Here is a 21,888-nt window from a genome sequence, read left to right as displayed (position 1 = left end):
ATGGGTTAGTTAGAATGTAAGCAAAGGATAATAATCGTTCACAGTGGTGGTGATAGGAACCAGACGTCTGCCTTTAAAAGCTCCCTCCCAGAAAGCTATTACATAAAGTGGTTAGTAATATGTTGCTTGATGATGACATTGTTTTGTGATAGTTTTGAGACAAGATTTCGACCCAAAAAAGTATTTTTTTTCAAATGTGTTCATGACAGAATGGTGCATGCAAGGCAAAGCAGTATCCAAAGTTAACAATTCTTTTTTTCAGATTATGACGTTTTTAATATCAACACTACGTGTGTAGGATCCCTGGTCATTTTGGATAGTAAATAAATGGCCATGTTAGTGTTGTAGACATTGCGACCCCTGGTTCCTATCACCACCACTGTAAAGAAGTCAGTAAGTTTCTCTGCAATGAGCCACTTCATATCAAACCAGAAAATGTGAAAAAGAGGTGGAATTCCCCTTCAATTTGAAAGAGAGATCCCTGATGTGTCTGAAGGAGGGAAAAAAATATGAATGAAGCACAGCTGTGTCTCTCTGTTTAAAGCGCTACTGGTGTGTGAATAAGCCATGGTGGTGATAAGGACCCCCAGTCTCGCGTGTCCGCTATTCTCTCGCGCACAATGATTTCCAGGCCAGGCTGGGATCAGGACCCTCAGTAGGACGTGCAAAACATACAGCTGTAAGATCAGAGCGCTCTGGCACACTGATGGACTGATGCTAATGCATCTTGCATGGAATCTTCAGCGTTGCACTTTCTCATCTGTCCGTTTACTTCCCTCGCTCATATCATCCAGCTGTGAAGCTGGGGTTGCTATTTATGTATGAACATTATTTATACAGGGGGCTGTCAGCCCCCACCGAGAGAGCGAGAGAGCGTGTGTATGTCTGTGTAGTGCTGAGAGGCTGGGTTAGAAATGGGGCTCGACGTTTAAGCTTTTGCAAAAGCAGCGCGAGAGAGCGAGCAAGAGAAGGAGAGAGAGAGAAGCATTTACTTTATTGTTCTGTATGTATTGTGTTGCTGGTCGCATTGCTTTGACAATATATATGTAAATTTGTCGTGTCAATCAAAGAAAACATTGAATTGAATGGAGAAAGAGAGAGATGGAGAGAGAGTATGTAAGCGAGAACAAGTGATGGAAAGAGACTCGGAGAGTAGAGTGAGAGAGAGGCAGACAGAGCGAGCGAGCGATAGAGGGATGCTGATGCATGGCCGCCTAATGCGGAGGGGGAGGGTGAAAGAGGATAGAGCGAGGAAGAGAGAGGGGGGAAAAGGAGTGTATGTGAGAGGGGAGGAGTGCGGAGCGGCTGTAGATGCAGGAGGAGCTCTGCTGGAAGATGGTTTCAGTAAGAGGGGAACTGACCGTCGCCTACAATTTAATGTTCAGTATCTTGGATTCCTTCTCTATGGGTAATAGATTTGGAGCTTGCTTTGACTGACTCTCTCTCTTTCTCTCTAACTCTCTCTCTTTCTCTCTCTCTCTTTCGCTCTCACGCTCTCTCTCTCACGCTCGCTCTCACGCTCTCTCGCTTTCTCTCTCTCGCGCTCTCTCTCTCACGCTCCATCTCTCTCTGTCTCACTCTTGTGCTGTCTCTTTCTCTTACTTGCTCTCTCACTGCTTTTTTCTCCTTCTCTCTCCTTCTGTCTTTTCTTTCTCTCTCCCTTTTTCTCTCTTTCTATCTCTCTTTCCTCCCTCTCTCTATCCCTCTCTTCTTTTTTCTTACTCTTACTCTCTCATTTGTTTGCTCTTAGTCCCTTGCTCTCTTTTTCCCTTCTCTCTCTCTCTCCCTCTTTCTTCCCCTTCTCTCTCTTCTCTCCCTCTCTCTCTCGCTGAGCTGTTCACTATGTTCAGCTTTATGGATCGTTCCTGCGCTCAGCGCTGAATGCGGGTAGAGCACACTGCCCTTTATTCATTTATTTTGCACTGGAGAGGGAGAGAGTGCAGGAGAGAAAGAGGAGAGAGAGGGACAGACGGAGAGAGGGAGAGAGAGAGAGGAGGCTGTTGCTGCTGTGCCGAGCGCTGCGATCGTCTGGGATTCTGGCTTGTTTTGTCTGCTGAAGGTGGAATATTAACACGTCCGATTAATGTTTCCTTCTGTTGCCTTTTTCAGGGGTGGCTCCTGCAAAGAAAAGCCCTAAACTGGTGAGTATTCTTTTATTTCTTTCTTTCATCTTTTTTAGCCATCATTTTTACCCCCCCCCCCTTTCTTTTCTCACCTACTGTTACTTTGCTTTCCTCCTTTTTTATCTCTCTCTCTCCCCCGTTCCCTATTTTCTCTTATCTCTCTCTGCTGTTTCACCTGTCTTTACTTTGCTTCGCTCTTCTCAGCGTGTGCAGTTTCTCATGGTGTGTGTTTGTTGGGGGCTGAAGCTGTGTGTGAGAGTTAATTGGAGTGGTTTAGGGGTGTGTGTGTGTGTGTGTGTGTGTGTGTGTGTGTGTGTGTGTGTGTGTGTGTGCGTGTGTGTGTGTGTGTGTGAGAGGGGCATTGGGATGTGTTCTTGGCATTGCTGTTCTGATGCCTGCATGTGAAGAGGGTTTGTTTTCACTGCGCTCTCAGTGCCAGCCTCTGAGAGATCCCTGAAGACCTAATGGAGCTAAAAGGGCTGCTTGGCGCCCCCTGCAGGAGCACACTGTTAAAGGTGTTGCTCATAGCAGGTGTTTAAAAACCAGACTTTTGCTACTCCATGGTCAACATGCTTTATTATGGAAGGTTGAAAATGCTCATGAACAGCAGATGATGATGATGATGATGATGATGATTATTGTAGTTGTTGTTCTTCTTAATTCTTACATTTTTTATTTATTTTCCTTTTTAAGTTCTTTTGACATTATTGCATTTTATTAGTACTATTTCCAACAACAGTTCTTATTATTAATTATATCCTGTAGATTTTATTTTACATTTTATGATTTGTTATTGTTGTTGTTGTTATTATGGCTTATTTTTTTATTTGTTATTTACATTTTTTTCATTATTGTATTTTAGTACTTACTATTATCAGTAGGTATGGTAATATTGATATACTTTGTTTTTTTTAATCAATACAATTTATATTTGTATTTATTTTCACATTCTGCGGTGTATGCAGTGATATTATGTTTTTGATTATGGTATGTCCCCCACAGCTATAAGTTAATATGTTTAATTGAGTGTATTTCATTTAAATCTGTCGATACCTCATGGTTTCATGTAAGCGAGTGTATAGCCAGAGATACAATCAAGAGAATCTTAGTTTCCACTTTAGTCTAAGAGTTGCATCAATCCCTCTGGGCATGAGAGTCTGAGCAATCTGAGAAGCGCAGGAGTGTCTGACTTAATAGTAAAGCCTGGATAATATATACGTCTGCAGAGGATGAGCTGTAAAATGTGCTGTATTGTGTATGACGTGGTGCGGGTTGTGGTAGGTTTAGGTCAAGGACGGGTGTGGAAGTTGAATAGGATTTATTAAGACTATGTACTTATAATGCTGTTCAAAACTCAGAGACCACCCTTTTGTTAATGTGTTTAGTGTACAGTATAGTATAATATCTGTTAGTATTTATTTTGTCCACTGGTTTCTTCTGTGCACTTAAATCATCTGCCACTTCAGCTCTTCCATCTTTCCAAGCTTAAAACAGAGTTACAGCAGAGTCCTCCCAACTAAAGCTGTTCCCAAAGGACTCACTGACAGTAATATTCACACATTTAACTACCCAAACTCACCTCAGCTGCCTTGCAGATTTCCTTCTCGCATGTATCTAAAATGATTAAAAGAGATATGTTACTGATATGAGATACAAATTAATCCACTTGCATAAGGAAGGGGAAAGTCAAAGGAAAGTATGTGGAAAAACAGGAATTTCCAGAACTGAAGTTCAAAAAATAATTACGATAAAGAAAAAAAAACGGATTCCTAACAACCACCTGGAAGACCTGGTAGACACCAAAACTGTCCCCATCAGATAAACAACACTTAAAGCTTTCATCTTTGAGAGAGAGGAGAAAATCAAGCTCCACTCAAATCTGAAAGAATCCACAGGTGTTTCTGTCCATCCTTCCACAGTGCGAAGACAACTCAGCACTATGGGTCTGAAAGGATGTGTAGCTGTTGAGACTGAGTCTAAACTAATTGGATCATGAAAAGCAGAAAATGTAACCAACTTCTAAGACCGAACTGTGAAGGTGTGAAAAATATCCCTGCCTATGTCTTTGAAAAACTAAAGGCAAGTCTCCTGAAAAGAATGGAAGCTGAGTTATTGGTCATTTTAACTGGTCTCTGACTTCTGCACGGTACTGTACATACGCAGAACATGATTGATTAGGCCTTTTTGGGGAAGCAGCAGTATAAGCAGCTCACTGCCCAGTTCTGGTCAGAAAATAGATTTTTCCCCCGTCTCTTTAAGTCATAGGTGAAGACGTCATGCAGCTGCTCAGCAGAGAGGCAAACGGTGCTACTCTGTCACGCTGCACTACTGGCATTCACTTACCGTGTTATCAGCGTCTCATTAAAAACCGTTCTCAGTGGAATTCTGCCTGTTGGAGGCTGTTCCTTCTCTGGAACAACGTGAGCCATCTCTGGGATTAAGGGCATTCCGTCTACTGATGAATTCTTCTCTCTGTTGATCAAGAGGAAATGAATACTGCGCGCCTTACTTACTTTCACAGCGGCCCGCCCCTTTCCCATTCACTGTAACTGCTTGATCAGTCTCTGTCGAGCCTCAAAGGACTGAAAGTTTCGGGTCGGCGAAGGAAAATCCACTTTGCTTGCGCTTTATGAGCACAGAGAGAATTCATATCTCTGCATGCTTATGATTAAAAATTAAGCTCCTGGAAGTGGATTTTTTTTTTTCTCCGAAACAAAGATTGTAAACAATTAGCAGGCAATGGCTGGTGCATGAAATATGTTTGAGAAGAAGCGAATGGGTTCAGATGTGATGTATTTGAACCAGAGTTAGACTAGAAGATGGAAATATACGCTAAGTACTAGGCCTCATAATGATACTGTGCCTATAGTATGTGTGGTCACAGCTTAATTATCTCATTCCCATGGCTTACTAAGCCATGGTCACAACTTAATTATGTCATTCCCACGCCTTGCTAAGTTGGGCCACACATTAGGATCTTGTTCCCATGCCTTACTAAGACATCCTCACAACTTAATCATCTCATTCCCATGCCTTACCAAGTCGGGCCATGTATTAGGATCTCGTTCCCACACCTTACTAAGTCGTGGTCAGAACTTAATTTTCTCATTCCCACGCTTTAGTAAGTAGGGCCACGCATTAGGATCTCATCCCCACGCCTTACTAAGACGTGCTCACAACTTAATTATCTCATTACCACGTCTTCCTACATCGTGGCCACGCATTATTTTTATTTATACAGGATGTCACCAGCAGAGCTCTGTGACATACTTTGGTCTATTTTTCTATCAATAATAGCTCATCATATTTAAGCAATAGAACATTAGCAGGGCATGTTTTTGTGAATAACGCATGACCTTGCTTAAAGCAAAGAGGCCCTAAATGTTGAATCACGTGCTTTAATGTTGGGATTCATTCCGCCCAAAAAAAGTTTCAGCCTTTTGAGCTACGGATAGAGCCATAAAGCTGTCAGAATAGCGGGTTCAGCTCCGCTTTTTTCAGTATTTGCAAGATTAACCTGAATTTCACAACCTGTCCGGTGTGTCGAATTATATTCTATTTATTTCCGGCTGGTTCCACTTTGTTTGGTTGTTCTGCCATCACAGTTGCAAACACAAAAGCTTGCTTAAGAGCAACAACAGGTTCGAAATTTGACTTCTTCAGAGTTGCAGGTCAAATATTAACTATATAGCATGCATAAAACCTATTAATGCCTGGCATAAGCCAGTATGAATGCTTATCAGCAGTTATAATTACATGCATAACAGTTAAGCAAGAAAAGACTTCACAATGTATAACACCCTGACCTATCACAACAGTTGTTACCAACATTGCTAAAAAGAAGCATTATTCAGAAGTATTGGTTAAAAAGGACAAAAATTTGTGTGAATTTGAGTCTGAATTTATTATGTCATATAGTCTTGCTTTATAAAGTGTTATGCATGTAATTATACCTACTGAAGATAAATTATACAAGCTTATGCATGTATGGTATTATAAGGTGTTATGTGTGCCATGTAATGCTTTATAAATTCATGCATAAAGCATTATGAATACAGGATTCATAGAAAGTGTTATCGTTCATATAACATATCCATTTTTGTTTTTGTATTTGCTAAAGTTAAAAGTTAGCAATGGTTATCTGCAGCATAAAAGCTGTTAATTGATGCTCAGTAGAATGGATCAGTTGTTATGGAAAAAATGCTGTCACAGCACACCTCTCAACCTCTAGAACGCCTCTCAACCAATCAGATCATGCCCTTGGAACTAGCTCTCATATAATGTATCAGAAAGTGCATAAGAAAGTCTACTTGAGATCACTACCCAACTTAATGTGGATTGAGGAGGGGCTGCAATGATTTATGCATGCAGTTTGTACCATGCTGATTATTGTACATAGGCTTCCTTCATTTGTTAGATAGCCTTGTAGCTCCAGCGCAAAACTGCTAACTTAAGACACCAAGCATGTCTTGGCCGGTCGATTGCATTTGGAGTTTGGGGAAAACCTCGAGTTTGAGTTTTCACTGATCTAATAAGATACATTTCACTGATCTAATAACGTTGACTGAGTGGTTAAAACTGAGCATTTCTGATTCCTTACTGTTCTTTTTTTTTTTTTTTCTCTCCTGTTTCTCTATCTCTCTCTCACATCCACAAACACCCACATGCTAATAATGACCATCCACTCAATTCATCCACCCACACATTTTGACCCACTCACACACAGCAGCAGTTGGAGAGAAAGGACAGCCAAGGCAGCTCTCAGCACAGTGTGTCCAGCCACCGCAGTGCCCCATCGGACTCCTCGCCCCTCCACGCCTCGCAGGCTCTGGCCACCGAGACGGCAGCCCCACCTGCTCCGGTCCAGCCGCTGCCCGGACTGCCCCAGCAGGACGTCTCGGCAGACGGCACCCTCGCCAAGAAACCAGACCCCTTCAAAATCTGGGCCCAGTCAAGGAGCATGTATGAAAGTAGGCGTAAGTAATATGGGATTTTGGTGGCGGGAGCTTGGGGAGCTGGATCTCTGGAGGCTGCTGGGTCCACTGGGAAAATGGAGAGGGGCAAGTAACAAGTAGTAAAGAGGGATATGGATGCTCAGCAGTGCTATATTGGGATAAGTGGACTAGGCAATGCATTCCTATTTATTTAACCTTAGTCATGATGCTTTTACTAACACAATTACTCTCTGTGGTCTGCTTTTCTATTCGCTACATACATTCACTCTATACTGCAGCAAGAAACAGACTTTTTTATAAGTTAAAAACCTGAGGTTTCAGGTCACGTTCAAGGCTTTCATCAGATGTAGCAAGTTTCAGATCTGATTTCTGACCTACTGTCAAACTATATTGTTTTATCTCATGTGTGGCTCAAGGTAGTGTGTTATTCTTGATTTCAAAATTGGTCTGTTTGTGCCATTGGCTCAGTCAGTATTGGTCAAAAAAGTGCCAAGAGCAAATATAAGATTAACATCAAAGAGCATGATAAAGTTCTGTATTGATTTAGCTCCCATTAAGTGTTTTGAAGTCTAGACATGCACTCCCGGAAACTGTCCTGCCACTTGCCTTAACTTCCAACTTGTGCTTTGAGCTAAACTCTGGCATGCCAAGTGAATCTTTCTGTGAAAACCATTAGCCCTCTGTAAGACTCTTCTGTGTGTTTTTGCTGTCAAGGACCATTATACTGTAGTGCTGTGCCATCCACACTTGGTCTAGTTCTAATTAGCCTGGTTCACTTGCCTCCTCTATGCGTCGGACTTCTGGAACAAAGGCGCGAGAAATCATCTCGTACCGTCTAGCCCTTCTGACCAATTACATACCGTCCTGCTATCAGCGATCTTACACGCATCGGTGCCCCTCAAAACCATCTCTGACAAACGTGTGTGTAATTGGTGGCGACGGAACATGGCAAAATCCCATATTTCTTTCATGTCCACGTGATGCGGACGTGGACGGACGAGTGGGCTAATTAGCAGGAATATCCTTCAGCTGCTGTCGGGAGGTTGCGGGTGTTGAAGGCTCGGCCCTCAGGTCAAGAGATTTCAGTGGCTAATCATTCCTCCAGTGCACCCTGCTTTCATGCTGCTCTTTCATTATTGAACGCCTTACAGCAAAGGAGGGGGTTGGGACCGGCAGCACCGCCCACGGATCCTAGCTGGGCTGGGAGAACAGAAGAGGAGCCAGGAGAGGCGGAAGAGGAAAGGGTTGCTTCAGAAAAGGCTTGTCACCTCTGTGTTTTCTTTTCTGCAGTGGTGCAGTTTTTTGGAGTCCAGGGCCCAATCAAACATGAAGTCTGCATCCGAGAACAGCCAATATAGGCCTCCACAGTCAGCTGTGGTTCAGAGTTCCTGAATCGAATTAGCAGCAGATCAATGAGATTCTGATCGATCTGCCATTTTTGAAGCCAGCCAGAGGTCTGTTATGCCCGGCTTGAGCACCCCTTAGTGGGTGTTTCAGAGTTTAGCTTAAGCACACAAAAGTATCATTAAGTGACTGCAGCTTAAGTGAATGTAGGTTGAAAGCTGGGGCAAGCCATAATGCGCAATTTGGAAACTCATTCCGGCAGCTTAATGGAGATGGAATGATCCGGGATATCTCTCCGAGCTGGGGCCATTTTGTATGCCGCTGGAGGCACTCAGACCTCTGATTGGCCGTGTGATGGACACTTCTGTCCAGACTTCTAGCGTGGACCCAGATAGTCTGGATCAAGTTGGTCTTGATTACCTAGACAGAGGGCAACGTTGCAAGGGCGAGGAGAAGCCATTTCAAATTGAAGTCTGTTATTTTCTTCAAGCGAATCTAATCCTAAAGGCATGATGAGCTGGGATTTACTGTCTTATTCCAACTATACTCATATATGGACATTTCTGTCTGGACTGCTAACATAGACGCAGTTAGTCTGGATCAAACTAGCCTTGATTACCTTGACAGAGTGCAACACCGCAGTGAAACACTGGGGAGGGGGAAGAGATTCAAGTCAGTCATTTGCTTCCAGCGAATCGAATCACAGAGACATGATAAGGCAGGATTTACTATCATATTCCCTTGCATGAGGTCTGTGCATCCAATTCCACAGTAAAACCAGGCAGAATCCAGGCATTATTGCTAAACTGCGCAGATGAAATGGTGTCGAAGTAAACCTTGTTCTTGTTCTGTGTGCGGGCTGCCTTGCCCTCTGCTGTTGGAGTGGAGACAGGGTAGAACACCGCATGCCTAATTGTCGATTCAGTGGACAGATTGCAGCCCAAGCTGCTCCTGCTCCTGGTGCTCCCACATTGCTTCCTGCTGCATCGGCTTGGCTCGACAATGGAGGAGTGCCTGTTCTCACAACAGACAGCTCGCCATCACCCAAATCCCTATCATATGCCATGCAACAAAAGTGGTCTCAGGATGGTGTCAGAGTAACTCCCTCTAGCACTTGGTTTCTTATATGAACACCAGTCGACCCAAAGATCTTCCTGCACCATATATGGTTTGAAGAAAATTGAACAGAGTAGCATTAATGAGTCACGAGAAAAACAACAAGATAAAATGTAATGTCTGTGCGCTGCTGTGAGTCACCCAGTAAAGCCTAAAAGTACCATTTAAAAGTCAGAGCTATCAATTCGGATTTGGCCGGAGTTTTTCAGATCGTGTCATAATTAATGTATTACGCGCATAGACTTAAAAAGAAGATTCAGATAAATGTGTGGGTTTCAAATGCAAAATTAACACTACTGTGATGAAAATACTATGACAATAGTAGGTTATTCATGCAAATTCTCAGAGGAAACGTCTTTCACAGAGTTAGTTCTTTTGGAATACTCTTTCAATGCACTCACAATCATCAGATTCATCCCCTCAGGGAAGGGAACCGAAGCGCAACTGAAGTTACAAATTGTTCTTCCGCACATTGCATGAAGTTGCTTCTACCAGGAAGGTCTACATCCCCAAATCTTCCACAGTGTAGCTGTAAAGTAATAGTTCGGCAAAATAATCAAATTCTTTAAGTTAACAAGTAACGGACGCTTGTACCTCTCTGATTATCATTGTGTAAACGATGCGTCTGGATCACCAGAGCCTCAAACTGTGCTGCTAAGCAAAAGATGTTAAGCAGGCCTTTTGTCTTAGTGTCAGAATGCACAAGTCTATTTGAGATGACTTAACAACAGCTGTCCCTAATCTGGGTTTAGGCACAATCTAAAACTTGATACCTTCTCAGACAGAGTGCCTTTTGACTGCAACATCAGCCCCACACCTAACCCTAGTGCATTTGCCTGTTTGCTTTCTGCACACATCTGCAGATCGTCAATACGAGACTAACCTGATGAAGTGAAACAGACATCGCATGAGTAACCCTGCCTGCTAATTGCCTTCTTAGCACGCATTTGTTTTGAAATTGTGCATCTGGCAGAACATTGAGCGAGGGGCGTGTGATTCTTTTACTTAAGCAGCCTAGCATCCTGACATCCTGCTGATGCGTGCTAGCAAACACGTCAGAGGAAGGAGTGGCAGTGCTGTCAATCGTCTTGGCCGATTTGACACGGAGTGGTAGAAGGTAACAGTGTCTTTTCGCTAGAGTGAGGTTAAAGCCCAAGGGCAAGAAAGCATCAAACAGGTTTAGTGCTTCAGAGGAGCTCTGAAATGGATCAGGTCACTCTGCGAATGCCTGTTCTTTGTGATATCCTCCATGTAGTTATGTCTGAAATGTCTTTTGTTTGAGAATTATGAGGTTTTATGCAATGAACAAGGTACTTTCGTAACCTGTAAGGCTTTAAAATGAATTCAGTGAGTCATTTATTCAGGTAATTCAATGAGTCACTACATGAGAAGCCAGCTATTTTACCAAATAAGATTTGTTGCATTGTACTTTGTTCCTTTCCTCCACGGTGCTAAATAATAATACTGTATTATAGTTCTGTTACTTCATTCTGGGTGTACTGATTTACTGGATCATTTTCTCGTAATAATAGCTGCCGGTTCAGGCCTGGCTGTCAATTGTAAGGCTTTGTTAAAGATTGAAAAGGGCCTGGAGTTTGAAGCTGAACCTGACCATAATTCTGATTGGGTCCAGCCAGAGTGCAGTCGTTAAAACGATGATGTTATTAGCTGACACCATTTCGCTACATCTCGCCATTGCTTTTTACCGCCTTCCCCAGCAGCTGCTGCACTTGACATCAAGGGAACAGAGTGGAATGATTCAGACCATTTGCGTCATGCTGCAGGTGAATTGATCGTGGCCTTGGGTTATTTGTCCCTTTTCAGTGCCGGATTACCAAGAGCAGGATATCTTCCTGTGGAGGAAAGACACAGGCTTCGGCTTCCGGATCCTGGGAGGGAACGAGCCAGGAGAACCGGTGAGTTGTTGTTATTATTTTTATTTATTTTTTCAGCTTTCATTCATTCAGCTTCATATTCTGAACTGCACGAATAATACATGCTAATATTACTGTGTCCCAGAGTTTGGATATGCCCATCCTGCTCATCCAGTGCTTCTTCTGAAATCAAGGATTTTAATAGCTATTTTCTTGACTCTTTTAGTGAGACGTGTTTACACTAAATGTGGTAACATAGCTGTGAGGATTTGATTGCAGAGGGCCACAAGAGCATTAGTGAGATCAAGTACTGATGTATTTTGATTAGTTGTGGATCATGAATGCTGCTTCAACTCATCAGGCGATGAATGGTGCACCATCAATCACTGTGGGCAGGAGAAAAGAACTAATCCCATATTTTTTACTCTCAGACTTTAGTCTCTCAATGCATGGTTTCCAAGGAGCATCACAGCTCATAGAATTATGGGAAATGTAGTGTATTTACAGACAAAATCGGGCAATTGAGAGAACAGCGGCAACATGTCAGTGTCGAGTTATCCTCTGTCGACAACATAAGTTTTACACAGTTCTAAAGACAGACGGACGTTATGTTTAGGTGTGATTGACTACACCCCAGATGGTCAAGATGGCTAGACTGTTGATGTTAATGTGTCTTAGATGAGGAGCGAGCCTGAAGTGTCCCATTCTGCCAAATGATGGGTGACACTATTAATGGTTATGGAATTACAGTAGAGGAGACATCCTGACCATAAACAGCAGTATTAAGACCAGTGTTTTTGCTAGGATCATGTGGGTTCCATTGCAAAAAAAACATGGGAACCCCGTTCAAAAATTACCTTCAATGATTAAAAAAATTGTCTGCCTCACTTACATTGCACTAAATTACACTACTTATTGAGTCTAACACATCAAGAGAGCAATAAGGCCGAGTGTAAATTGCATAAAGTAGCGATAAGTAGCGATATAAGGGGGCCAATAAAGACATTAGGCAGCACGATTGCCCAGCTTACATTGTCATAAGTTGCGTCACCTACTGAGTCTGGTACCATCAAGAGATCACCAAGGCCTATTGTGCAAACCTCTTGCACCACATGTGAGCTCAGAACTGGGATTTGAACTTAAATCTTAGTGGTAGGCCCCTTTTCATCACTATTAAGTTGTTCTTTTACTACATTTGCTGCTTGAGGTCATGTCAAGTACATCTTGATGAGGTCCGCTCTATTTTTAGATGTGATGAAACCAAGCCTGGGTGCTTACTTGATCTGTAAAAGTTTGAATTCTCGGCATACTTGAAGGCTTTCCACAATGTTGTCCATTAAAAATTCTAATTAGAGGAGTCGGAGGCTCATCAGTCGTTTGAAGCCGGAGCCTTCTCTCTCACAGCTACAAAGACAGATCTCAAGGCTTTTGAAGATTTTCCAAACGTAATAGAGTAGGCTTGCTTGGCAGGCCTCAACTCTCAGCCTTTGCAGTTTGTTTATGACATCCATTTCCATGTCCAGTGAGCTGCATGCTACGTTACGAAACCCTCACTATTTGGCAGGACTCGGGCCCAGCAAAAGCATCCCCTGTCTATGCGTGTGTGGTCGAGTGGTCGTTAAATCCCCGCAACTCAGTCCCTGCTTTCATCTCAACTGTGCCGTCTCATACTGGCAGAGAAAAAATCTCTTCTGGGCCACCCATGTTCTCTGTTAAAGAAGCCAAGTTTGAAACTTGTTCAAGCTCACACGTTGCTTATTTGGCCTGCATTTCTCAAAAGAAAAGGATAAAATGGCCCCCATGAGGTTTTTTCTTGGCCGGGGTGGTAACGGGATTTGGTCCCAAACATTTCATGAGGGGTTTATCTGTATGGCAAGCACCACTCATCAATTTAGGCCCAAAATAAACAGAAATTTGAGCGCATAAAGACGACCAGCGCTAAAGACTCAGCTGGAGCCAACAGGCGAAGTCTTCCAGAGCTAATTGTCAAGTCGTTCCAGTGATGCATGTTTCTGTTAAAATACATTAAAAATAAAAAACAGTTAATGATCGTCAAACCTTAAAATATGCTTTAATTGGGGGTGCCTTGTCCAAAACATTTGAGTCTTTTGAATTATAAATCTAGAACTACAATGTAGGCCAAAAGTATGGGAGCAGGAAGTAATAAAGGTTTCTATATATGTGTGTGTGTGTGTGTGTGTGTGTGTGTAATATATATATGACATAAAGCTTTTTCTGCCCCTATCCAGATTTATATTGGTCACATTGTGAAGTATGGGGCAGCAGATGAAGATGGCCGCCTGCGCTCCGGAGACGAACTGATCTGTGTGGACGGGACGGCTGTGGTGGGAAAGTCCCATCAGCTGGTGGTACAACTCATGCAGCAAGCTGCCAAGCAGGGCCACGTTAACCTGACCGTCAGACGCAAGACTGGATACGGAGGTGAGCACCACTTGGACCCATAAAGAACAGTGACTTTAGTATTAAACATAGCAGGCTAGAAGCCATGAGTAAATGATTAATATATATATACATATTTACATATTACTTGCCTTATCTAATAGGAACAAATGATATTTCCTGATACAGCGAGTTTTCATAACTTTCTGATCTGATCAAAGTTTAAGATCTGGGTTTAAAATCTGTGCTCAGACAACCGTAGTCCAGCGGTTCATATGTAGTATTTAAGTCCTGGCCTGGAATGCTCTATGACCTTAATGGAATTATGAATAATGCAAAATACGCTCTAATTATTCATGTGTACTAGACAGATTTTATTTAAATGAGAGTTCACGGCGCATGTTAATGAAGGAGCACTCGCTGAATCTTGATCTATGTCTAGTGTCTAATAAAATCCTAACCCAGAGGTTTTCAGTCCTTGCGCTGGAGATCGAAACCCTGTACAGCTCCATGTTTTTCCCTGCTCTAAAACATCTGATTCAAACCCCTCAGCTAATTACTTTCGTTAGTCAGGTGTGGAGAATCAGGGCAGCATGAAACTGTGCAGGAAGGTCCCCGGGAAAGAATCACAAACACTCTGCTTAAAGCAATAATAGTCAAATTTTCACTAATTTCCTCTTAGCCCAAATGTAGGTGATCAGCAAAGACACATTTGGTGACTAAAGTTAACTTGTTTAGTTTTGGCACTATGAGGCTAATGTTGATGATAAGTAAAGGAAGTATACTCTGCCAATTAGCATCATGCAAATTGCACACGTAAATCATCACACTTCAAACCTTGTAGCGTTGTTAAGAAGAATTGCTTAAGTGGTTTCTGACACAGTATGACATAATAAATGGACAAAATTATGGACGAACGGTCAGGTTTCATGGTTTCTGCCATTTGTTTAGCTATACAACATGCTATTGTCCATTTCTGTAGATTATCGTGTCATAAAGTGTCAGAAACCAGTGTGTCCTGATGAAAAAAAGACCATTAGTACCATTAATGACTATTGGAAACCACCATGAACCAACAGAAACTTTTCTGTTTTTTCAGCAGGGTGCATAATGCTAACTAATGGATTATATTAGCTACATTAGCCTGAAGCTCCAGTGCAAAACTTCACACATGAAACATGTTTTGGCTGATTAGAGGCTAAGGGGAAAATTGTGCAAATGACTTATTCCCCTAACCTTTATAAGAGAAATATGTTATAGTTTAGAATATAAGAGCTTTAAAAATAGGAATAGCTTCATTCAAAACCCTTTTGATTAGTCCAGTTTTTGGAAATACAAGGCTAATGTAGCTAACTAGCAATAGGAGGTTGTACACCAGTTAGCATGCTTAAATCATCATACACTTGCCCCAAATATGTTGAGTTGGTAAGTAATAAGTTAGCTAAGTAAGTATAGACCAAATTCAGTCTTTAAGAATGCAACTTCTTACTTATACAACATACTTTTGTCCATTTTTATTGGTAACAGAATGTTAGTGTGTCAGAAACCAGTTAGTGCAGTGCTAACTGGTTGGTGTAAGTTTCCATTGCTTGTTAGCTACATTAGCCTCGTTGTTATAGAGTAAAACTCAAGAAGCAGGCTTTGCACACCAAACTTGGCTGCGTTACGTCGCACAACATCCAAAAACGTGTGTGGCAAGTCACAGTGCTCCTCTCAGCATTGTACCATTACTATGTTACATTAAAGCCAAATGAAGACTACAGAAAGTCATAATAGATGACCTGTGGCTTAAAATTCACACAGAGAAAAGCAGGCAGTCTTGTAGACATACGCTAATGGTTTGTTACCACAGCTAGCATTACTAGCCTAGTCTTTTTCTTAGCTTGTATCTTTCAGCTCATAAAGAATCTATGAAGAGTTGCCATTATATTAAGTTGTTATAAGTTTCATTTAATTACATTCATTTTGAGACCCTCTCACTGCGACACACTCTATGTAGGATAGCAGTATTCGCACTGTAGTATGTAGCATTTGCGCTGTATCTGCTAACTGATTCTACCTGATGTGGCATGTCCATTGTCAGTGGCTTTTAGGGTAAAGGAAAATATGTGCAAATTACATTTTTTTGCCAAAGTCTATGAACATTTCTAAGAGAAATGGTTAAATGTTTTAACTTCGTCTAAAAAAAAAAACACATTTGAGCTGTCCAGAAGTGTATTTGTCCATTTGTCGTTAGTGTGGAAAGACGCAGCGGCCTTGCCAGGGAACAAACAGTGACCATAAATGTGATTGAGCGCGCTCCAGTCCTTCCTCCGTCCCGCCTGCTGATGAGAAAGTACGGCATTTAGGCGCAATGTCACTCCACCTCCTCCACTTTGGGCTCGTGAATCTTCCCCCAGCACCCCCAAAACACCACTTTGTCACGTTGTTCCATGGCAGTGGAGTGGCTGATCTGAGGCAGCGGTTCCCGTGAACTATATGAAAATGAAAATAGGTCATAGAGCTGCAGCACGTTCCCCACAGACTCCGCATGTTATTATTGCACTGCTGTGAGAATGGAGTCTACTGTATTGTTTATCTGGAGGGAAAGGTTTTTTGATTGCATCAAATGGAGCATCTGTGATGCCTTTGATGTTTCAGCATATCCTCTGTGTTCTCAGGTTAAAATACAAAGGGATCGTACTCATCTGAAGTCTCAGAGTGAAAGTACTGATCACTGATTTTGCCTTTCATATCATGATGGTAACTGTAATAATGAGTGCTACCATATAGAGCATATTGCATTATATAGAGGTGATGTTATGTGGTTTGTTAGCCCTTAATTGTTCTTTTCAATGCACTTTATAGAGAGGTATAATAAACATGAATGCTATATTCGGTCAACTTTGCATAACTCCATTGAATAAGACCATGTATATTCATCTCATTGTGTATAGGTTATTAGATCAATTCCAGTTTGTTATAGAAAACTATTTTGGATTTCTGGAGTTTTCGTTTTTAAAGGGCCCATATCAGCCTTTTAAACACTTCCCACAATAACGACTCTCCATCTGTCTCCTCAGTAACAAAAGTGGATGGTGACGTTCCTCCCTCGCCGGCCTCGTCCCACCACAGCAGCACGCAGGCAGCCTCGCTGACGGAGGATAAGCGGACTCCACAGGGTAGCCAGAACTCCCTCAATACGGTCAGCTCCGGCTCTGGCTCCACCAGCGGCATCGGCAGCGGTGGGGGCGGAGGAGGCGGAGCCAGCACGGTGGTGCCCAACGCCATCCAGCCATACGATGTGGAGATACGGCGCGGCGAGAATGAAGGTTTCGGCTTCGTCATCGTCTCGTCCGTGTCCAGACCCGACGCGGGAACCACTTTCGGTGAGACTTGCTTCATTTCTCAGTGCTGATTGGCCAGTTCAGTAGGTTGGGTTTTGATGCACATGTTCTTCATTATGCGCATGAATCAAATATACAGTATTTAGTCTATTCTTTCAATTGAATATATGAAATATGATAAATATATAACAAAATAGTGAAGAAAACTGGTACGCAACAAGAAAATAATTTTCCTAGCAAGTAATCTTAATGAAGATTAATGAAACTACCAAAACAAAAACACTCTACATAAGCAGGTCTATATGATGTTACTTGAAAACATAGTTTACAGCAAATATGTGATGATTTAGGGATGCAGTTAGCAAAGTGCTAATTGGCTGGTTATATGTGTTCATCTCTTGTTACCTACGTTAGCCATGTAGCTGTAGTTCCAAACTAAAGAAACTTCAGACAATATATTGGAATAGGGCTGCATGATATGGTCATAAAATGCAATGCTAATGAAGCTGTTGGATATTAGGATGAGTGCGTTTACATGCAGTTAATAATCTGATAACTGCAGAAAATCAGATTTTGTCAGTAATCAGATCAATGCGTTTACATGCACTTGAATAATAAGATAATGGGAAACTCTGGGTCTGCATGAGTCAGGCAGTAATCAGATTTCTGCTTTGCAACCAGCCACGAACTCACAGAAGACGTGACGTAACATAATGTAAAACTTAAACTTCATGCTTTATACTTTTTTTTTTTTTTAAATCATCGCACCACTTTACCTGAAAATATGAACATACATCATTTAGAAGAGGAAGAATATTTAAATCCCTCATTTCGTCAAGCATGTAATTGGTTTCATTGTCGCTTTGAAAATGTTTTGCTGCTTCTTGCGGCAGGGCTGCTCGTTTATTTCCATATCGCAGTCTGTTTCGCACATATGCTGACTGAGAAATCTGAAAGAAATCAGAGTAAGAGTTCACATGCACAGAGAAATCCGATTGCTGAGCTAAAATCCAGCTCTCTTTATCGGATTTCTTAATCGGATTTCTAGATCGGAGTATGGTGTTTACATGACCATTTGTATTATTGGATAACTGCATAAATCCGATTATGATCAGATTATTGAGTGCATGTGAACACACTGAATGTCGATATGAGAAGTGCTAAATTCTGATTAAAATAGTGTGCCTCTGACTGGATGTTCCTCTTTTTTTGGCACAAACTGAAATCTAACTAACATCTCCTTTAAGCTAATTGCAAAAAACTAAAAAAGAAATTAAAAGCACCATTCACTGTTATGCAAAGTTAAAATAATTAAATGCAAATAGCTTCCTACAAGCAAAAATTTCAAAGGCTACAAAAACAACTAAAAAGATAGATTTTAATTTTAATGTAGATCCCAAAAATTAATACAAATATATATTTAATTACTTAAAAAGCTCCTCATCATGATGCAGCTTTGTTGTGACAATAGCCATTTTTGCATTATTGCTTTAGACATTTAATCAGATGTTTAAATTATTGGCTCACCGTGTGGAGCAGGTTTTAAGCCCAGTACAGGGAAGCACTTGTAGGGCTTCAAATACTTTGTTCCGTTCAAGGTCATTTGATCCGTGCTGTTATCGCAGCTCTTAACAATATGTTGATCATAGAAACTCACATCGCAATAACAATAAGAATGATGTATTGTGCAGCTCTAATGGGAAAACTAAACCTTTTTGCCAAAGTGTTCTTTCTTCTTAGTTTATAGATTGCTGAGATGCATATTATGTTCCAGTTTGCCAAATCAGATACGTGAAAATTTAGTTGGATGACATTTGCACAGCTTACTGGCTTAAAAATAAAAATGTCATAGCAGAGTACTAGGAAAAAAAAAACTATAAAGTAAGTAATTACTAAGTTTTTATGTTGATCATCCTCTTCTGCTGAAAATGAAAGCTGCTTTTGGGAAGAGGATTGCAGGATTTGCAGTCTTAGTGACCCCTTTTTTGTTTTGAACAAGTTCTTTGTTTGTGATATTAAAAACTTCACTTGACTTTGTCTCCACTGCGCGTATGTCATCCCTCTCTGTGCCTTTCTGCATGTCCTGCTTTCTGCTGTCTGCCACCTTTTCTATCTTCTATCTTTAACAAGGGAATTCTATAAAGGTTGCAGCCCATTGCTTCTCTCTGTCTGTTTGGGTCTTGCTCATACCATAGCCTTACAGTCTTAAAAAGATGGTTCTGCAAGGGTTCTAGTAAAGGCAATGGTTCTACTCAGTTTTATTTGGAGGACTTGTATGTGGTTCTATATGGAACATTGTTGAAAAATGTTCAATATAGTACCAAAAAGGATCCTACTATTGTTACGATGTCAAACACTAGAAGAACCCTTTTTGGTGCAGTATACAATCGTTTACAAAAAGGTTCCATCTAGAACCATATGCAGCATATTCTCAGTCAGTCTGAAGAAACAATTCACCATGCAAAACATGAAATGGTTCTCATGGTTAACCTTTATGCTCGTAAAAGAAGGTTCTTCAAGATTTCTTTAGTAAAGGGAACGGTTCTATTTAGTTCTATTTGGATAACTTGTTGTATATGATTGTATATGAAACATTTTTGAAAATGGTTCTGTGTAGCACCAAAAGGGTTCTTCTGCTGTAATGAAGTCAATCTTGTAACGGTAGAAGAACCCTTTTTGGTGCTATATAGAACCATTTTCAAATAGGTTCCATGTAAAGCCATATGCAGCACATTCTCAGTGTGTCTGAAGAACCAAGTCACCATGCAAAGCACAAAATAGTTCTCATGGATCCAAATAGAACGGTTGCCTTTACTAAGAAACCTTAAAGAACCATCTTTTTTTAAGAGTGTAAGCTTCACAAAGCCTACATGCCATCATTGCTTTAAGGGAAGAGTTTTTAAAAATCAAATGTACACAATTTTCTCCTGACCCCAAATGTAGTTGGTCAGCCAAGACATGAAGTCTGCTTCTTTAGTTTTGCACTGGAGCTACGAGGCTAATGTAGCTAATTCAAGTTTATCCTTTACCAGTTAGCATCATGCAGACTGCATGCCTGAACCTCAGTTTACCTCAGATTGTTTAGTAATCTCAAATAGACTTGCTTATATGGTTTCTGACAGTGTATGACACTGTTATCTATGAAAATGAACAAAAATGTAGGCTACAAAATATGGCTACAGTGTGGAGGCTGCTACTGTTTTTAGCAACACTGCATATTCTTAAAGAAGCAAACCTCCCAAATATTTCTTGGGTGCTGGACTGCTTTAATCTGAGGGAAAAATTGTGTATATTTCGTTTTTTTTTTTAAGCCAAACTGTTCCTTTAAATAGCTGTTGAATTGGGGCTGCTCTCCTGGGTCTTACACTGCTTGTCCTAATCTCAACAGACATCAAACAAAGACTGATAGGACTTAGCTGCGCAGAGATGGAAAGCACTCATAGTTTTCATGGCCACGAAAGATAAAGAGATCAACTTGGGAGGGAGAAAGCCAAGGATTTGGCGGCTTTCTGCTTCCAATAAGCAATGTTTACCGACCAAGATTGGACTGTTTGCTCCGTTTATGAGCAGGTGTCCTCGCTATGGCATCGGCGTGGTGCTCACAACACATCGGAAAACGGCAGAGAGCGAGGCATGACGGACCCTGACTCTGACAGGAATGAAAAGCGATAGCAGTGGCGCTCATTCTCAGCAATGATGAAACTGGCACTAACGCTAGTGAGAGAGTGTAGGAGGATAGAGGCCTCGGGGCAAAAAAAACAGAGATGCTGTCAGTCACACGGTACACAGTTATTTATGCAACATATATAGCTGTAATCTAAAGATCACGAACGGCCCATAAAACTGAGCATCCCACGTATAAAAGTGTAGCTCAATATTTTTGTATTTACTTATTTCACAAATAACCTGCAGTTCATCTGCCTTTTTAACATTTATTTCTTTATTTATTTATTTTTGCTGAAAGCTCAGTGTCTTTCATGTGAAATGGTTTGGTTAAAAATCTAAGTTACACCATTTCCCTGCTTAGTCAGTTATCCAAGACATGTCTGGTGTCTGAGGTTTGCTTCTATAGCTTTGCACTGAAGCTGCAAGGCTAATGTAGGTAGCTAACAAGTAAAGGAAGCTTATTATGCTAACTGTGCCTAACACATCACAGTCCCGTTGAACACAGTAAAAATGTTTAATGTTTATATGATGCCAAGATTAAGCATTACATTAAACATCTGTCAAAGTTTAGGTGAAAAGAATGGGACAGAATAATAATAAAATGCTTAAAATATGCTAATCAGGCCTAATGGAGAAAGATCTAGACGTGGTCTTAATGTTAAGCTTGCTAGGTTAGCTTTTGCTTGGTTGTTAGCTTTCGCTCTCCAACAGAGAGAAAGACCACTGGGGAATGCTCTGCTAATCAGGCCTATCAGAGAAAGATCTAGGTGTGGTCCTAAAGTTCTAAAGAGTGTGCATGATTGACATCCCTCTATCCAACACTCCCAGCCTGTTATGTCACCAAAACACAACTAAAAACAACAGTGTAAGCACACAGTGCTTTGCTAGCATAAGCTAGATGAGCTATCTTTATATGTCAGTTAAGCTTGCTAGTTTAGCTTTCGCTTGGTTGTTAGCTTTCGCTCTCCAACAGAGAGAAAGACTATTCGGGAATGTTCTGCTAATCCGGCCTATCAGAGAAAGATCTAGGTGTGGTCCTAATATTCTAATGAGCGTGCTTGACTTCCCTCTATCAAACACTCCC

The 21,888-nt window shown here is 41.3% G+C and overlaps 1 protein-coding gene across 3 annotated transcripts in view; it reads left to right on the top strand.

The window, feature by feature from the left end:
* The window catches only part of magi1b (membrane associated guanylate kinase, WW and PDZ domain containing 1b), a 224,947-nt gene that overhangs the window by 181,570 nt on the left and 21,489 nt on the right, over window positions 1–21,888 (top strand). For 2 of the 3 annotated variants that reach the window (XM_036559165.1, XM_036559162.1), the window contains exons 13-17: window positions 2,110–2,141; window positions 6,850–7,099; window positions 11,363–11,454; window positions 13,662–13,854; window positions 16,875–17,180. In XM_036559165.1, the coding sequence (XP_036415058.1) occupies window positions 2,110–2,141; window positions 6,850–7,099; window positions 11,363–11,454; window positions 13,662–13,854; window positions 16,875–17,180 (873 nt within the window). The remainder of the gene's footprint in view (window positions 1–2,109; window positions 2,142–6,849; window positions 7,100–11,362; window positions 11,455–13,661; window positions 13,855–16,874; window positions 17,181–21,888) is intronic. The other variant, XM_036559163.1, reaches the window with a different exon arrangement.

Source organism: Colossoma macropomum, unplaced genomic scaffold, assembly GCF_904425465.1.
Source record: "Colossoma macropomum unplaced genomic scaffold, Colossoma_macropomum, whole genome shotgun sequence".
NCBI classification, from domain to species: Eukaryota; Metazoa; Chordata; class Actinopteri; order Characiformes; family Serrasalmidae; genus Colossoma; species Colossoma macropomum.
Note: the sequence above shows the minus strand (reverse complement) of the source record. Positions and strands in the feature narration are given on the sequence as shown.